This window comes from Ochlerotatus camptorhynchus, unplaced genomic scaffold (genome assembly GCF_037179485.1).
Source record: "Ochlerotatus camptorhynchus isolate MF236.1 unplaced genomic scaffold, CSIRO-AGI_Acam_v1.1 ptg000111l, whole genome shotgun sequence".
Lineage (NCBI taxonomy): Eukaryota > Metazoa > Arthropoda > Insecta > Diptera > Culicidae > Ochlerotatus > Ochlerotatus camptorhynchus.
Window position 1 is genome coordinate 410,545 of NW_027040601.1, and position 18,177 is coordinate 428,721.

An 18,177-nucleotide genomic window follows, 5' to 3' on the forward strand; every position below is an offset into this window, starting at 1 on the left:
GGTAAGTTGAGGGCCAGCGTAAAGTTCTAATGGGGATGTAAGACAGCCAAAATGAAGAAGACGAATCATATTAACCAATTTTACAAACGAAGCAACATTTCATACACAATAAAGTTCCTCCGAAACTGCAATAGGTATATGTCAATAGAAGGAAAGTGCGTTTGAATAAGCGTCTTTTGTGATTTATTTTATGCCAAACGTAACTTTAATCAGTCCAGTTTCCCGAATGATGTTTCACAAGCATACAAACACAAAATAGGGCAACCATTCACGGCACGTCCTTAGGTCCCGGGCACTGTTAAAGATAATGTTATCCTCCCTTCCGCCAATTAACTATTCATAAACGAACAATCAACCTCGACGGCATTCCTTCAGTAGACAGTACCGCACAAAGACGACAGATGGTTTACTTGCCTAGGGCTATTCGCAAGCACCGGCTGAATTAATCAGAGTTCTTTTCCTAGCAGGTACAATGAAGGTAATGATGACCTGTAGAAGACACAAATTTGTCTCTTTTGTTTCCATCTTCCTCTTTCTCTCTCGTCGCACGACAGCCGTCACCTTTTCGAAACTTGCTGACTGTGTAGCCTTGAGCGTCAAGTTAAAATTACATCACAAACCAGTAGAAGACGGACCCAGGACTCGGCACTGAAATGAAGTATCACTTACAGGTTGGTCTGTGATGTCCTCCTTGACGGACAGGGCCACTTGAGTTCTAAAGTCTGTTTGTTGAATTTGTCTTTCTCTCCCCCTCGGCTGCTCGGTACCATTACAGGGCATCACAGTAGTGGCTGCATGAAGTGGATGGAAAATGTACTTTGTTGTTGAACTTGAGAAGTACATCGTCTTTTGCCTGTCGGCGTCTCGGCTGTCTTTCGCTTGTTGTTCAGTCGGTAAAAAAAACGCCACTACGCTGAAAATGCTTTTGATAAGCTCAAGTTGTCTAGTTGAAGAGCGGAAACTCTACTAAATGCTTGCCCCGTTGGACCCTACATTCCCATCGTTCCAAAGCAAAAAAAAAAAAAGTTCAAGCGGTCACATTTCCAGCGACTAATCCATCCATCCGTTTCAACCATTTTCATGCTCCATTAGGTCTTCGGTCTAACTTTGTTATCGATCAGCTCTGGTTTTTCCCCTATTTGTTTCGGTCAATCCGAATATAGACTCCACAAGAAAAAAAAAATAGAATTTGAAAGCTCCCGCTGTGAAAAGAATTCCAGTGCGGCGGGATTCACCCCCCCCCCCCCCAGTCGTCCAGCTGCACTGAACGACAAACTCGACGGCACCGGGAAATTAATGTATTCCATAAACGAAAACACCGGCCCCCCATGACGGTATTTTATTTATTTCGCAACAGAGCGGGCAAAACTATTTTCATGCCCCGCCAATTCGCCGACGAGGACGACGACTAGGACGACGATGAAAGCGACCGACACACCGAGCGTTGTTATTGTGGCTCTAGTCAGTTGTCCTACCCATACAATTTGTCTTTTATTTTGCGTTGCATAAATACCGACAAAGTTTTGGGTATGGCGCTTGCTAGACGAGTGTGGCCGTAGGGAAGTGCATCGGTACTACTGACTCGGATACGGCGGCTGAAAAAGATTGCAATCGAAAAATGCGGTCAGCTCGGAATGGTTGATTTTTTTTCTCGGCTCGGAATGCAACTAGAACAGACAGAGAGAAAGGTTTTTAGTGGAATTTATGCTATTGATTTTGGATGGGTGCTTTAGTGAAATCGTAACAAATGTAGATACATTTTTATGAAACTTAGAAGTGTTTTCCTCGTCATTCGCTGTGCAGAAGGTAGAATGTAATATGCAGTAACATGCGGACGGCTGCCAAACCTGCACACTTAGAAAAATTCATGTAAATTAAGGTGCTCTGAAACTGACATATAGCGCCAATTTTAACATAAAATTGAGTCATAATAGACACGGATTTAAGCTCAATCAAACGTTTTTTTTTTTTTCGTCGAGTAACGAACTTTTCAGTCTCTGAGCGATTAATTTTACATGACATGTTCGTTTACGTCTCATCCTTTATGTCAAAGATTGATTCTATCACGTGTAAAATTAGGTATTTCTAAGTGTGTGCACGATCAACTCAGCGAAGCCATAGCTAAACAACCGGAACCGCGCATCCTGGTTGGGGATCTGAACTGACACCACCCAAAATATCTGTGAATTTCAAAAATGTCTGTAATTGGGCTGCATAAAATTAGTTGAATGTGTGTGAGGGGGGGGGGGCGGTCATGAAATATATGCGAAATTTGAAATGTCAGTTAAAGTCCTGTTCGAGCAAAACAGAACTGCAATTAATAAAAAGATAAATTACGATTACACCACAAATGAGGTCGACTCAAAGTTGAGATTAGTTCACTCATATTCTTGAAAACGAATTTAACTCGTAGACTGAGTCAAACTTTCCGCGATTTTACAGGAATTTGTTTTCTAATATGACCAACATCTTGATGTACATATGAAATCAGTACGCGGTTGGGAATTCACATTATATTTTTCCATTAATTCGATAATCGGTAAATAATCGATAACTTTCCATCTGTAAAATTTTAACCAAAAGTTAAAATAATCTGCCAAATGGTTCAGAGCCTTAGAACTGGTCCTTTTGCACGCCAGCAGAGGGGGAACGATCAAATCTTAGTGAGAGGTTCAACTTTCCACCACTTAAATATGAAAAAAATTGACAATCAAAAGAGCAATTTATAAACTTATTAATACGATTATATACACTTAGTGATCAAAAAGTGTCGATGAATCAGGATCAGGATTGCTGAAACGATTCAGATAGGAAGCAATACCGAAATAATGTCATCGAGAAATGGAGAGTACTGTACATCGAAGCCAAGTACGATGAATTGGCACTAAACACTAACACCAATGATTTTTTTTTTGAAAATTATTAAATTGTATAGGCTCAATTGAATAAACTTTACAGAGCCAAATTATTATTTGTGTTACAAATCATTAATTGCAACGTTTTTACAAATACAGCTTTAAAATAAGATATATCAAGAAACATATTAGTACATTTTGCAAAATAATAACACACCTCGGGGAGAAAAACTTGACCAAATATAACACAATTAGCTGGGACAAACCTTTTTGCCTTTCTCGTACACCAAGGTATACCGAAAGGTTATGATATCACTTGAAAACACAATTTCGTTCCAAGACCCGGAGAGACGAATGGCATATACCAATAGACTCATCTCAACGGGACCGGAAAATATTTCTGTATGTGTGTATATAAGTATGTTTGTATGTACACACTTAGAAATTATTATTGACCTTTTTTATATGGCTTTCTCAGTCTAGGGTAATCCAAATAGTTAGATTTGCATTTCCCAAAATTTCGGCCGTTTATTGTGGCCTTTTTCAAGGGTAAACTAAAAAAATATTTCAATTTATTAAGACTGCTACTAACATTAAACATTGATGTAACATAAACATACACAGTCTACCGGTAATTTTTTACCAGACTTTCAACAGCTGAACGTTCGGCAAAACTTCGATCTTCATTTCAGAAGCTGTTTCATTCAATTTTATTTTAAAAATATTGTCAGCCTTATTTATTTTCTTTGTTTAGAAGCTTTAAAAGTAATGCATTAAAATGCCTGCTGTTGAAACTTCGGAAAATTACCTAAGTGTGTATGTATGTAAGTTCGTATGAGTGTAATTCATTCAACTTTCGCAGAGATGGCTGGACCAATTTGAGTGGAGCAAGTTCCAGAAGATGTGTTTCAGGTCCACATAGATCGCTATTGATTTTTTTCCGATCGGAATTATGGTTCCGAAGATATGAACAAAAATCTGAGGAATTCACAAAAGATTGATAAATCAAAAACTCATCATGCGACACCTCAAATCACATTAGAATTTTACTATAAGATCAATGGTGGATATATTAAGTCCCAGGGATCACAATGTCCTCTTTCCGATATACCAGGTACCCCCGGGAAGAGGACAAATTAAGACATGCGCCGAAATGCACCGTGCGATACCTCAAATCACATGGAACTCAACATAATGATTAGTATTAATAATGATTTTCCTTCTCTATAGCTTACCTGATGCTTTGAAAAAGTTTGTTATATGGTTTCCTCTCGGGTTTCCTTTGATTTTTCTACACTTTTCCACATTTTTACGACTCTTAGTCAGGTACAAAACGGTGAAAATGGCCACTTCGTTCAGCACTTAAACTGCATCCGGGGGTGGGTGTTCTCGAATAAAAAGATGGAATAGGATGGAAACACACTGTCCGTTTCATTCACTTTTTCAGTGACAGTGACTATAGACAGTCAAGCCACAGACCGGCCAACGTGAGTTGACGTATCCAAATAAACCGTCAAATCGTATGGAAAATGTTCGTTTTGGATACAACATGGCAGCACATTGACAGGTCTATAACTATGATCGTCTATAACAGTGACAGCTCGTTCGTGTGATTGATTTGAAAAAGCGCGAATTGATAATGCGCGTTGCAAAATGCATCGCACGAGTAATTTGATTAAATATGTAAAACAGTGTATCCAAATAAATTTTAAAATTTTCCCTTGATTACAAAAGTCTGTAAATATCTGTGAAAAAACTTAAAAGTCTGTAAATGCCTGTAACGAAAAAAAGGTCTGTGAAAAAAATAAAAGTCTGTAAATTCACAGACCTGTCTGTGAATCTGGCATCTCTGGTGCCCACGTACTTTAACAGGCGGCACACTTCTGCCATCGACGTCTCTGCTGTCAGCCGCTGCTTTGCCGGCAAAACTCAGTGGAGCGCGAACATGGATCTCTATGACAGTGACCACTACCCCATCAAAGTTCAACTTTCGACCGCCACCTTCCCGATGGCAACACGGAGGCCCCGATGACGCTATGAACAAGCGGACTGGAATAGCTATGGTGAAGCCTTTCAGTCCTTGTTACTACAGCGTTGACCGAACAGCATTGAAGACTTTTCAGAAGTAGTAAACGAAGCGGCAACAGCAACCATCCCAAAGACCAGCAGCGCTCCGGGGCGAAAAGCGAGGAAAGCCGTTAAAGCCCGGCGTAAAGAACTTCGCCGTGTAAAGCGCCTTCCTATCGATCACTACCGTGAGTCACACAATCAATGCCGGCAAGAAATCCATGTAGCCAAACGAACCAGCTGGATGGACTTTCTGGAAGGAAAGAATTCGTCACAGTCTTCGGCCGACTTATAGAGGCAAGTGGGAAACGGCGCATGATACCGCTCCACGTACAGATTAACGGTGAAGCGGTTTATGACCCTGCAATTGTAGCGGACGAGCTCGGCTCGTACTTTGCCGATCTCGCAGCCATCGAGAAGTACGAAGACGAATTCAAGCGGAAAGCTAAGCCTTCGACGTCATCCATCGCAAGTTTCACTGTTTCTTCTGACGCTGGGAACTCGGACATCAACCAGGCATTCTTCTGGCAGGAATTGCAACATGCCCTCCACTGCAGCAACGGAAAGTTGGCGGGTCCCGACGAAATCGGGTACCCTCTACTTAAGAGGTTACCACCGCCAGGCCGGCTACGGATGCTGGAGCTTTTCAACAAGCTCTGGCTCACCAACTCGTATCCAGCGTCGTGGAAGGAGAGCTTAGTCATTCCCATCCCAAAAGCCAATGAAACAACCCGTGAAGTTAGCAAGTTCCGACCAATAGCCTTGACATGCTGTATGGCCAAGGTCCTGGAGCAAATGGTCAACAGGAGGCTAAAACATTTCTTTAAAGCCGCTAGACCATAGACAGCACGCCTTCCGTCAAGGGTACGGAACGTCAACTTATTTCGTAACATTAGGGGAGGTCCTCAAAAGTGTCAACGATAGCGGTCTCCACACCGAGATCGTCTCGCTGGATATATCGAAAGCCTTTAACAGGACGTGAACGCCGCATGCATCGAAGCGAGTATTCTGCCCTTCTGCCATCGTATAACCATAGAGGTAACTCTAAGACTAGAAGGTCCCGAAATAACGTGCTCAACTTTTTGGCTCAGCTCTGATACTCTCTTCGGTCCCAAGCTAATCGATTCACCCCTCGAAACATAGGAAAAACCAATAACCCCTCATTTTATCTGTCAAACTTTCATAGCGAATCAAAACAAACATTGCGTAGTACTAGAATTTCGACTAGAATGGGATACGTTAATCGTTTGCTTGGGACCAATAGGCTAGTCAAGTAACATAAATTCGTTAGTTTAATATTGATTGTTGGTATAATCGCAGAGATTGCAACGAAAGCCGCTGCCTTTACAGCAATGACCTCCGGAAATGACAGGATCTTTCTCCTCGATGAGGGGAACAGACTCCTCCGCATGACTGCCAATTCGGAGTTGGCATGGCCAAGGTTGAGTATGGAGACAAAAGTTGGCAAACATCGAGAGTCTGATCAAGAGCAGGTTCAAGGCTGGAGATAACTCTGCAGCACTGTACAGCAGCCAAACTAGTAGGTTCGGACTACCCAACCCATGCCCACATATCGCTTTCCCGAGCCGGGGCCGGAATTTCAGCACCGATGAGTAGCAGCTTACAGAAACAATGCTCGGTTTTCTCCGCCGAAGTTGCGGCCATATTTGTTGCCGTTACAACACCCTGGGACCGGCCCATACTGGTGCTATCCGATTCGTACAGCGTGATACAAGCCCTTACATCTGAGACCCCGACTCACGACTGGATACAAAATATCGTGGAGGCCACACCCCCGAACATGGTTCTTTATCCTGGATCCCTGGGCACTGCGGTATCCCAGGAAATAGCGAAACCGACAGCCTGGTAGGGTCTGCACCAGCTGGCCCCCGTACACCGACGAAGTGCCATTGCAGGACATAAAGCAATGGATAGTCAGCAATGTGGGAAGCCTGGGAAGCAGAGTGGAGCCAATCCCAATCCTTCTTCATCCGAAGAATCAAAAGTACGACGAAAAAGTTGACGGATATGTCGAAACTACTGGACCAGAAGCTGGTTTCTTGTCTTAGGACCTATGCCTGTGTCCGCAATACCAACATCTACGGGAACAGTACCCACTTCCCAACAGCGTTAGGGACATACTGGGGGACGAACCTTCCACTTTAGCGACAGTTATTTAGTTCCTCAAGGACGCTGGGTTTTACAACAACATTTAGATCATTTTAACTTTCTTTTGGCTAACGGGACATCTCTGCCAGACGGGGGATTACACACCTCCTACGGGGGAACTCCGATCTCTTTCAGAACCCTACATAGCTTTGATGCACCAGATTGTTTTTTTTTCTCATTGCCTGTATTGTTAGTCTTTTTACTGGAAGCTGTTTTAATTGCTTCTATTTGAGTACATATGAATTGTAAGCCAACTCCGTAACAAAATTTGCAGGCAGAACCCCCTTCTGGGGCCCCCAATTTTATAGAGATGAACTAGCCAACGACTTAAAATCTCTCTAATAAAGACAACAACAAAAATCGCGCAATTCCGTTACATTCCGTTAGCATTGAAAAATTAATCGTTGCCATTGGAAAAATAAATAAGCGCAACAGCATTAAAATACTCCGCGGCATTCCGCGTAATTCCGATTTGAAGCGAGATAAACGGAATAACTCGATATATCGCATACTCTTAGAATCTACAGAGAAGCCTTACAAGTTGGAAACATTCAGCGCAAAAATTGCCAACAGCTATTGATTCTTCGAGTCAAGCACACTACTGATTTTAGATATTGAGTAGCTTTTAAGCACTTAGAACATTTTTGGAGCCGAAATCATTCTGGAACTTGGTTCAATCACAGGAAAATTATCGGTGTTTAAAAAATAATACTAATTTTTTTGTTAGACTCACCATTGCAGTTTGACACTATGATTAAAATGTAGATGCAGCTTACCATGCATTCGTTAGCACTGACTAAGTTCAATAGTTATTTCAGTGAATGATCAATGAGGTGTTGTTGTAAACCTGTAAATGGAAAAAGAAATAAGAGATAGCGATCATTTTGACATTTATCAGATTGGTCATCTCTAATGGAAGATCAAATAGAAATCAGGATTTTTTTTCCTACTAGAATCTAGTTTTGATTTTCAATTGTTGCGGTATTCATTACTGACTAAAGTAGTCTCAAGTTGTTGATCAGAATTGTGTTCAAATGTGCAACTCAAATGAGTCATTTTTCACTGTGACCAAAGTGTTTGAAGTTTCATCTGAAGCGCTGAAAGTGGTAAAGAGATGACTTCAACAACCAAACCATTCGATCCAAAGTGGAAGAACCCAGCAGACTTCTGAACCAATTTTCTCAACTCTTTCCTTCGCAAGAAACACCGATATCGTTTGTTTTAAATAGCAATTTATTCATTGGTTGTACAATACACAGTATTCTTCATGTTGCTACCATACCAGGATCCTGATCGTTGTCCGTTTTTCGTTGTCCATTAGTGCATCTTAGCCGGATCGAGTATTTTTCACTGCTGCTGCTGCTGCTGCTCAGTCTTTAGTTGATGGGTGAAGTGGTCGAGGGGAGCCAGCGCTTATTCCTCGAACTGGTCGAAAGCGTCGGATTCCGGAGCACGGTATCCGTGGTGAGCTGGAGCATGTCCGTATCCGTGGTGTTCCTTTACTGGGACACATGGGACATGAGCAACGTTGGGAGCGCATCCGACGAGCAGGTTGGCACCGCACTTGGCGTGGGGAGCGTGCACCGGGTAGGTGTGCACCACTGGAGCTGCGTGACCATGATGGTGGCCATAGTGAGCTGGAGCGGGAGCATGATGAGCTGGAGCCGGAGCGTGGTGGTAGGCTGGTTTCGGGTAGTCAGCCAGGGCACCGACGGCCAGAGCAATGAAAGCCAAGATGACGAGCTTGTTCATGATGATGGTTGGTTGAGTTGGTTGATTTCCTCGGTGGATGTTGCTTGGTACTGCACTGCAAGGCACGTTGAAGCTGACTGATGGTTGAACCCCTCGATGCCGGTACGTTTTATAATCGAATTTTGCTGATGGGAAAATTTGGCCGATCGCCGAAAAAGACGCATGCTCTTGCTTTTTAGCTGCGCCTTTACCGACAGAGCTAAGGGAGGCATTGACATTGCAAAAAATAAATAAGCGCAACAGCATTAAAATACTCCGCGAAATTCCGCGTCATTCCGATTCGAAGAAAAATAAACGGAATAACTCGATATATCGAATACCTTTAGAATCTACAGAGAAGCCTTACAAGTTGGAAACATTTAGCGCAGCACATTACGGATTTGACATATTCAGTAGTTTTCAAGCACTTAGAACATTTTTGGAGCCGAAATCATTCTGGAACATTGTTCGAACACAGGAAAATTATCGGTGTTTATAAAAGAATAGTAACTTTTTTGTAAGACTCACCATATCAATCATTGCCGTTTGACACTAATGTCGTTTTCGTTTTTGCGGTGCAGCTACACCGGTGCTACACTGCCATACACCGAAATATTTTAGGGTGTAGATATAGGATGCACCTTTGTTTACAAACAAATGATGTTGAGCTGTCAAAGACACTACACCAGTGCTACACCGCAAAAACGAAAATGACATAAGACTAAAATGTAAATGCAGCTGACCATGCATACTAGACTGATGCAAAGTTTGACATTTTCGCTCCACAGTGCTCAAGCGGTTGGAAATCGAGTCTAGATTAGCCTCCCAGGGTTTGAACTTATTTGGTAAGAAACTGACTTGTCACAAACCATTAAATTTTGATGTTTATATGGGAACTACTATGGGGAAACCAAACTTTTTCTTCGTAGTCTTCTATCCTTCTTCCATATTGCACTGTTGAAAATTTCTATAGCTATTCTTATGGAAAATTTTCTCAGCTACAACTTTGCGGAAAATTGTTTTTCAGCCAAACATCAAATTAAAAAGTTATTAATTGTTTAAGGGCTTGATAATCTTAAGGTTCAATTTACTTTGATGCATTTTTAAAAAAATCAAAAGCAGTTTTTTTCAACGCATTATTTTAGATTGCAAAAAGCTCGCGTCATTTTGTGTAAAATATCAAAAGAAATCGAATAGTGCAAGCTTTTTGCAATCTGAAATAAGGCGTCAGAGAAAACTGCTTTTGAATTTTTCCAAAAAGCATCAAAGTTAATTGAACCTTAAGGCATGACCAAGAAACTGTTTTGTGGGCAACACTGAATTCTGCAGTGTGACATAGTAGCCATGATGTTTTAGCTCTATTCTACGTGCCAGAAACACCAATGTTGCCTGCTGAGCAGTTGATTGCGCATAATCATAAGACAATAGTGACTTGAATCATTAATATCTTTTAATCCTTATATTTTATCGAAAAATGGTCTTGGACAAAGTTGTAGCTGTGAAAATGTACTACTAATATAATTATCAATTTTAAGAGCACACACTTAGAAAAAAATCATGTAAATTTAGGTGCTCTGAGACTGACATATACGAGCGTCAATTTTGACATAAAATTGAGTCATAACAGACACGAAATTCGACTCAATCAAATTTAGTTTTCGTCGAGAAACAAACTTTTCAGTCTCGGAGCACTTAATTTCACATGAAATATTTGTTTACGTCTGATCCTTTATGTCAAAGAAGTATTCCGTCACGTGTAAAATTAGTTATTTCTAAGTGTGTAGTTTAAGGTATTTCAGGATGGTATTGACGTCATTCATGTACAACAGAAGCAGAAATGGCCCAAGATGGCTACATTGGAGAACGCCGGATGTCACGGGGAAGGATGAAGAAACATACGCACACACTACGAAAAAGATATGTAAATTTCAGTGCCCTGAGACCGACACATGCAAGCGGTCCTTTTGACATAAGAATCAGTTGAAAAGGACGAGAAAATCAATTCAATCAAACGCACTTTTCGTCGAGTTGCATACGTTTCAGTTTCAGGACACTTAGTTTTATATGCCATGTTTGTTTACGTTCCATGATTTACGCCAAAGCTGAATTACTTCCCGAGTAAAAATAAGAATTTCTAAGCGTGCAGAGTAATAGGGCGAATCATTAGATAGTTTTAAGCACAAAATTTGGTTTTACTATCGGAAAATTCCATATAAACTTCAAATCTTTTGTGCCAAGTCGGTTTCTTACTAAATGAGTTCAAATTTTGGAAGCCTAATAAGGAACCAAAGAGAAACCGTTTGAACACTGTGGAGCGAAAATTTCAAATCTGTCTAATGCAAACGTTAGCACTTATCAAGTTCAATAGTTATTTCAGTGAATGATCAATGAAGTATTGTTGTAAACCTGTAGAGAAAGCTATCATTTTGACACTTACCAGATTGGTTATCTCTAAGGTATTTAATGGAAGATCAAATAGAAATCCAGATTTTTTTCCTACTAGAATCTATTTTTGATTTTCAATTGTTCCGGTATTCATTTCTGACGAAAGTAGTCTCAAGTTGTCGATTAGAATTTTGATCAAATGCAACTCAAATGAGTAATTTTTCACTGTGACCAAAGTGTTTGAAGCTTCATCTGAAGCGCTGAAAGTAGTAAAAGGATGACTTCAACAACCAAACCATTCGATCCAAAAAGGAAGAACCCAGCAGACTTCTGAACCAATTTTCTCAACTCTTCCCTTCGCAAGAAACACCGATAGCATTTGTTTTAAATAGCAATTTATTCATTGGTTGTACAATACATAGTATTCTTCATGTTGCTACCATACCAGGATCCTGATCGTTGTCCGTTTTTCGTTGTCCATTAGTGCATCTTAGCCGGATCGAGTATTTTTCACTGCTGCTGCTGCTGCTCAGTCTTTAGTTGAGGGGTGAAGTAGTCGAGGGGAGTCACCGCTTATTCCTCGAACTGGTCGAAAGCGTCGGATTCCGGAGCACGGTATCCGTGGTGAGCTGGAGCGTGTCCGTATCCGTGGTGTTCCTTAACTGGGACACATGGGACATGAGCAACACTGGGAGCGCATCCGACGAGCAGGTTGGCACCGCACTTGGCGTGGGGAGCGTGCACCGGGTAGGTGTGGACCACTGGAGCTGCATGGTGGTGGCCATAGTGAGCTGGAGCTGGAGCATGATGAGCTGGAGCCGGAGCGTGGTGGTAGGCTGGTTTCGGGTAGTCAGCCAGGGCACCGACGGCCAGAGCAATGAAAGCCAAGATGACGAACTTGTTCATGATGATAGTTGGTTGAGTTGGTTGATTTCCTCGGTGGATGTTGCTTGGTACTGCACTGCAAGGCACGTTGAAGCTGACTGATGATTGAACCCATCGATGCCGGTACGTTTTATAATCGAATTTTGCTGATGGGAAAATTTGGCCGATCGCCGAAAAAGACGCACTTTGGCCCCCCGTCGGTCGAGCGGGTAGCAAACGATCGAACGAGCCACGCGCCCGGCGCACAAAAAACGAAAACTTTGCACACGTTGCGAGTTTTTTGTTTTCCGAGCTTTTAGAGTCGTATGGGCCGTTTGGACTTCGTGTGGCAAAAAAAAACTGATGGTGATGAGAGCCACCAATTACTTAGAGGAACTTTTAAAGTTAACTAGAGAAAGTCAAAATTCAAAATTTAAATCTAGATTCAAACTTTGCTTGCTTTCTACTGCTACTGTCATCCCCAACCGTAACCATCAATTAGCGTCACTAGAGAACCTGTTCAAATATTTACCATCGGCCTACGGAATAATTCCAAGCGACACAAACTGCTGCAGGAAATTTCCTTTGATGACGAAAATTGAAAATTATTGCCAAATTAACGTCTACTTAGCACCGATAAACAGTTAGTATTCAAATTATTCCCCAACATCGATTGTCTCCACCTCAAAATCAACTGCCTAGAAGCTCCCCCCAAACATATGCCACTCTCCCTCGGGAAAATCAGCCACTATGGCGAATGGGAAATTAAATTTTCCCCGCACCATTTAGCAAGAAACCAGAATCGAGAAGATCATTCCAACCACCCCCTCGCCGCTGTTTCGCTTGACACGTGTGCGGCACATAGCAGCAATTTAATCTCTAATTGAAAATGGGCTCACCAGTTCCATAAATTTCAATTCATCTGCCACCGCCGTCACGCCGGTTCGTTCCGGTGCCGGCGGGGAGAAAACAGCTTTAATCCCTCCCGCGCACCATAAGCAGAAGCTTTGCGTGCGAAAGGTGAAAGTTCACAAGTCCTGTAAGCAGCTGCCTTTGGAAAGTACTTATTAAGACAACATACCGAGTAAGCTCCGGTCTTCCGGATGTCCTTGGGGACGGTTGCTGTCGGTTTGGATTGCCAAGGGGGCGGTGGGAATCATTTAAATCGGCTTGACTCATAATTAAATTTGGCATTAGTGTGTTTTGTTGGCAATTGTTTTTAATGGCTTCCGGTTTTGGCAGTTTTTCCAAAAAGTCGGTGGGATGAAGACAATTTAAGTACTGCGGCCGTCGCCAGCACCGTGGGATCGCCTTGCTTTGGGGGGGCTCCTTTTTCGGGAGGTGGCAACAACTTGCGACTGTTTATTGTATGCTGCTTCCCCGCTGATGCTGCCTTTTGGTAGACTTTTATTCGTGGTGATAAATTTGGAAAGTTTGGTCGGAGGAAACGTTTGCTCTCTTTGTATTATTGTTTATGTTGCGGGTGGAAATTGGATTAAGGGACTTTTGGACCGGCGGTCTATTGTTTCAGTAGTTTGCTTCATGTTTGAGTTCAGGCTTTCAGAGCCTCCCAAAATGGCTAAGCTTGTGAAGTGGAATATATTAGGTTGACACATGGTATGTAAACTGTTAAAGCTGCGTTTAAATTTGCAACTCATTTGATCATCATGGCACGGCAAATGGCAATTATCTTCACCCTCATATATTCCCATTTAAGTTCTCAAACCGCAATAAATTTTTTTGTTTTGCATATTCGCCCAGCATAAACCCAAAAAAATCTCACAAATATTATAAACTCCATCCCTGGGGCTCGATACATCATTCCTTCCGCAAGCATCCTGTCCACATCGCGCTGGAGCTTCACTACCGTCGCAGCAAAATCCGCAGCAGAAATGCTTAAATAAATTTGTTTTCTAAAATGAATTATTCCCATTCTCGCTCGTCCCCGCATTCAAGCAGAGAAACTCAAGCAGAGGCACCAGCCGGCAGTCGGTAGATATTTTTTTTCCCCGAGCTGGCCTGTGCAAACAAACTTCTCGTGATCCTCCTACTCCTTCTGGTGGCTTCGCTGCCGCACTCTGGGGAGCCTTAACCAGGAAAAATGACAGCTGAACTCCGAGCGACAGATGATGAATGTCTGCCGTCTGCTGAGCGCACCGGGAAAGAGAGACAGAGTGAAAATTTAAATCCGGAACGAGATTTCCGACCTGGGACCGAAGGAATTTTTCCACCATCACCAGTTTGTTGCACTTCTGCTCTCCGGCACCAGGATTGCATTATTTAATATTTATCCAGCATAATAAAGTATTCATTTTCCATTGCAGTTTTTTCCCGAGACTGGAAGAGAGTATTTACGCTGTCCAGAAACAACAACAAATATTTGTCTTGATTTTTGCATCCTGCCGATTAAATAGAAGTATGATGCTCTCGATTCCGTATGAGGACGGAGGGAGAGTTGCAAAGTGACAGGTGCATATTTAATAATAGTAAATCTGAATTCCAGCTTTATTTGCCTTGAATCAATCAGACAGGGACCGTGGTTTGCACAGGTTGAATAGGGTGCCTGGGAAAATTCAAATTGGAAATTTGTGTTGACATACATATATCGAAGCGCGGACAGGACCTCAGCCACGGATGATGGCGTGGACATTATGAATTTGAATTGGGGTCACTTTGCGAGCCAGGTTGGGAGTCCTCAGCGGTGGTCGCGATGAATGTTTGATCAACAATGATGTGATTTGCTTTTCACAGTCGGTGTCAGTTTCCTGGAAATTTGCAAATGGATGTATTAATTGCTTTTCTCTAGTGGTTTTGAATAATGCACTAGCCGTTGAAATCGTTCATCGAAAAAAAAAATGTGTTTTATTCGTTGAAATATATTTTTTGTCGATGGGCATGACAAAATTGGTAGATTAACTAATTGCGGTGGATGATTCTTCTTTGTGAAAATTGGGGGACAGAAAGTTTGTACTGAATTACAGATATGGGCAGATTCAGATCAAAAAGAAACGCCCTGCTCAATCTGGTAAAAGTGCAGAACAAGGAAACCCTACAGATGTCCCAGACGAAGTGGCCATGGATTCCATTGAAGTCCAACAAGACCCAGAAGTAGTTTCGGACAAAGCAACTAAGAAGGTTAGTTCCGAAAAAGTTATTGGTATCGCCGGGAGCAGTGGTTTGGAGATCCAAATGCAATGCTATGCCCATAGTGTTAGAAAATCACTATTAAATACTCCCAGTGAGAACAACAAACAGTCTACGGTTCAAGGCCGTCTTCAGCAGAGGTAATAAGATGCCCCTGGTAAAATTAAAATAATAATAAATTTAAAAAAAAAATCAAATATTAATAAATATTATTAAACACAATGAGTCTAATTAACTTTATTCAAGTGAATCTTCATCATGTGAAGGGTGCATCAGCAGTACTCAGCAGAAGATTTACCAAAGAAAAATTGGACCTGGTTCTGATCCAGGAGCTCTGGGCGAATAATGGTAGGGTACTGGGTTGCTGTTCACATCATTGCAGATTATTGTATGACGAGAGTCTGTCCAAACCAGAATGCCAGATTTACAGACATGTCTATGAATTTACAGACTTTTATTTTTTCACAGACATTTTTTTCGTTACAGACATTTACAGACATTTCAGTTTTTTCACAGATAGGGGAAATGCAGGTAATGTCGGCCTAAGTGTCCCTTATTTGGGCCCATACATAAATTCAGCAATCGACTAAATTTCCAAAAGCAACCAAAAATATACATTAGTAACGTCCCAATATTATATTGGGCCTCTGGACCATGCTGGAGGTGGCTGGGTTCAATTCTCGGTCCGGTCTAGGAATTTTTCGGGTTGGAAAATTTCTCGGCTTCCCTGGGCATAGAAGTATGATTGGACTTATTGCCACACAATTATACCAATGCAAAAATGGTACAGGCATCGAAAGCTCTCAATTAATAACTGTGGAAGTGCATCTAGAAAACTAAGTTGAGAGCACGCAATAAGCTAATATGCGATATGCAATAAGCTTGAAATGCGAAGAAGAAGAAGAAGAACATCCCAATAACGCGTTCATCTAGATAAAATTGTTAAATAGCAGATTTTTAGCGATGGGCCCAATCTTAAATCCAAAGGCCAACATTAGAGACATTTCCCCTATTTACAGACTTTTGTAATCAAGGGAAAAATTCAAAATTCATTTGGTTAGACTATTTTACATCTTTAACCAAATAACACGTGCGATGCATTTTGCAATACGCATTAAAAATTCGCGTGTTTTCAAATCCACCACACAAACGAGTTGTCACTGTTATAGACGGTCAAAGTTATAGACCTGTCAATAAACTGCCATGTTGCCTCCAAAACCAACATTTTCCATACGATTTGACAGTTTGTTTGGATACGTCAACTTACGTTGGCCGGTCTTTAAATTGACTGTCTATAGTCACTGTCACTGAAAAAGTGAATGAAACGGACAGTGTGTTTCCATCCTATTCCATCTTTGTATTCGAGAACACTAACCCCGGATGCAGTTTTAGCATAGAGGCAATTCTAAGACCAGTAGGTCCCGAAGAAACGTGCTCAACTTTTTGGCTCAGCTCTGGTACTCTCTTCGGTCCCAAGCTAATCGATGCACCCCTCGAAACATTGGAAAATCCACGAACCCTTCATTTTATCTGTCAAACTTTCAAAGCGAATCAAAACAAACATAGTGTAGTACTAGAATTTTGACTAGAATGGGGTACGTTAATCGTTTTGCTTGGGACCAATAGGCTAGGCAAGAAGTGAGTCAATTTAAAATCTTCAATTTCCACCGGTTGGTTTTAGTGCTGAACGAAGCAGCCATTTTCGACGTTTTAAACCTGAATAAGAGTCGTAAAAATGTGGAAAAAACGCGAAACATCAAAGGGAGTCCGAGAGGAAACCCCATAACGAACTTTTTCAAAGGATCAGTTAAGCTATAAGTTAAGAAAAATCAATATAAATACTCGCACTAATCATTATGTTAAGTTCCATGTAATTTGAGATATCGCACGATGCTTTTGGACGCATGTCAGAATCTGTCCATTTCCCGGAAGTACCCGGTACATCTAAAAGAGACCATTGTGATCATTGGGTCTGAATATGTCCACCTTTGATCTTATAGTCAAATTCAAATGTGATTTGAGGAGTCGCATGATGAGTTTTTGATAAATCAATCTTTTGCGAATTCCCCAGTGGAATCTGGAATATACATTTTTGTTCATATCTTCGGAACCATAATTCCGATCGGGAAAAAATCAAAAGCGATCTATGGGGATACACTCATTTGAACATACATACATACCTACATACATACATACAAACATATAAACACACATACTGAAACATTTTCCGATCCCGTTGAGATGAGTCTATTAGTATATGCCATTCGTCTCTCCGGGTCTTGGAACGAAATTGTGTTTTCAAGTGATATCATAGCCTTTCGGTACAGCTTGGTGTACGAGAAATTTTAGTGATTTAGAACTAAATCACTTAAAGTAACATATAGAACTCATGTGATCACATGAATATTATGTGAAATCCAGATAAATATAATTGGCTTTGTTAATGAAAAAATATATATGTATCCCGGAAAGCGAGAAAACTACCAATCACACACGTATAAACGTCCGGGAGGCAGAGCGCCAGCGATAATCCGGCAATTGCAGCCGAAAACTATGAGAGCGAACGCACGCACAAAACAGAGAACAAACTTAAAACACAACCGTATCCAAAAACGTTCGAAACTGCACCCGCACTTTAGGTGAATCATCCTGTCGCAAAAAAGCCATGCAGGAAACGGATTCTTCATCGCCTTTAACTGGTTTAGCGCATTGGTCGGAAGTCATGCTGACTCAGTTTCCAAAAGTGATTTAGAAACAGCGGTGGAGATGCTCTAATACGCAAAGAGGAATTGGATTATCAAGAGCGCCCAATGCTAGACAGTAAACACTACAATATGTCTGATTGGATAACTTTTTCACTGTTTTCACAACACAAAATATGCTGTATCTAGACGATTATCGCAACGAACTGCACTTTCCACTAACAACCAGTACAATATTACAGGTATACCGAACGGAAAAA

The 18,177-nt window shown here is 41.5% G+C and overlaps 2 protein-coding genes across 2 annotated transcripts; both read right to left on the reverse strand.

Annotated features, from left to right (window-relative positions):
- Nucleotides 1–8,360: 8,360 nt before the first annotated feature.
- Vm34Ca (Vitelline membrane 34Ca) lies at nt 8,361–8,843 on the reverse strand. Its single transcript, XM_065219753.1, has one exon. It carries the CDS (start codon nt 8,841–8,843, stop codon nt 8,505–8,507), a length of 339 nt encoding a protein of 112 aa, XP_065075825.1. The 3' UTR covers nt 8,361–8,504.
- A 2,871-nt stretch (nt 8,844–11,714) lies between these two features.
- LOC135699472 (vitelline membrane protein 15a-1-like) lies at nt 11,715–12,165 on the reverse strand. Its single transcript, XM_065219754.1, has one exon. It carries the CDS (start codon nt 12,111–12,113, stop codon nt 11,781–11,783), a length of 333 nt encoding a protein of 110 aa, XP_065075826.1. The 5' UTR covers nt 12,114–12,165; the 3' UTR covers nt 11,715–11,780.
- Nucleotides 12,166–18,177: the final 6,012 nt, after the last annotated feature.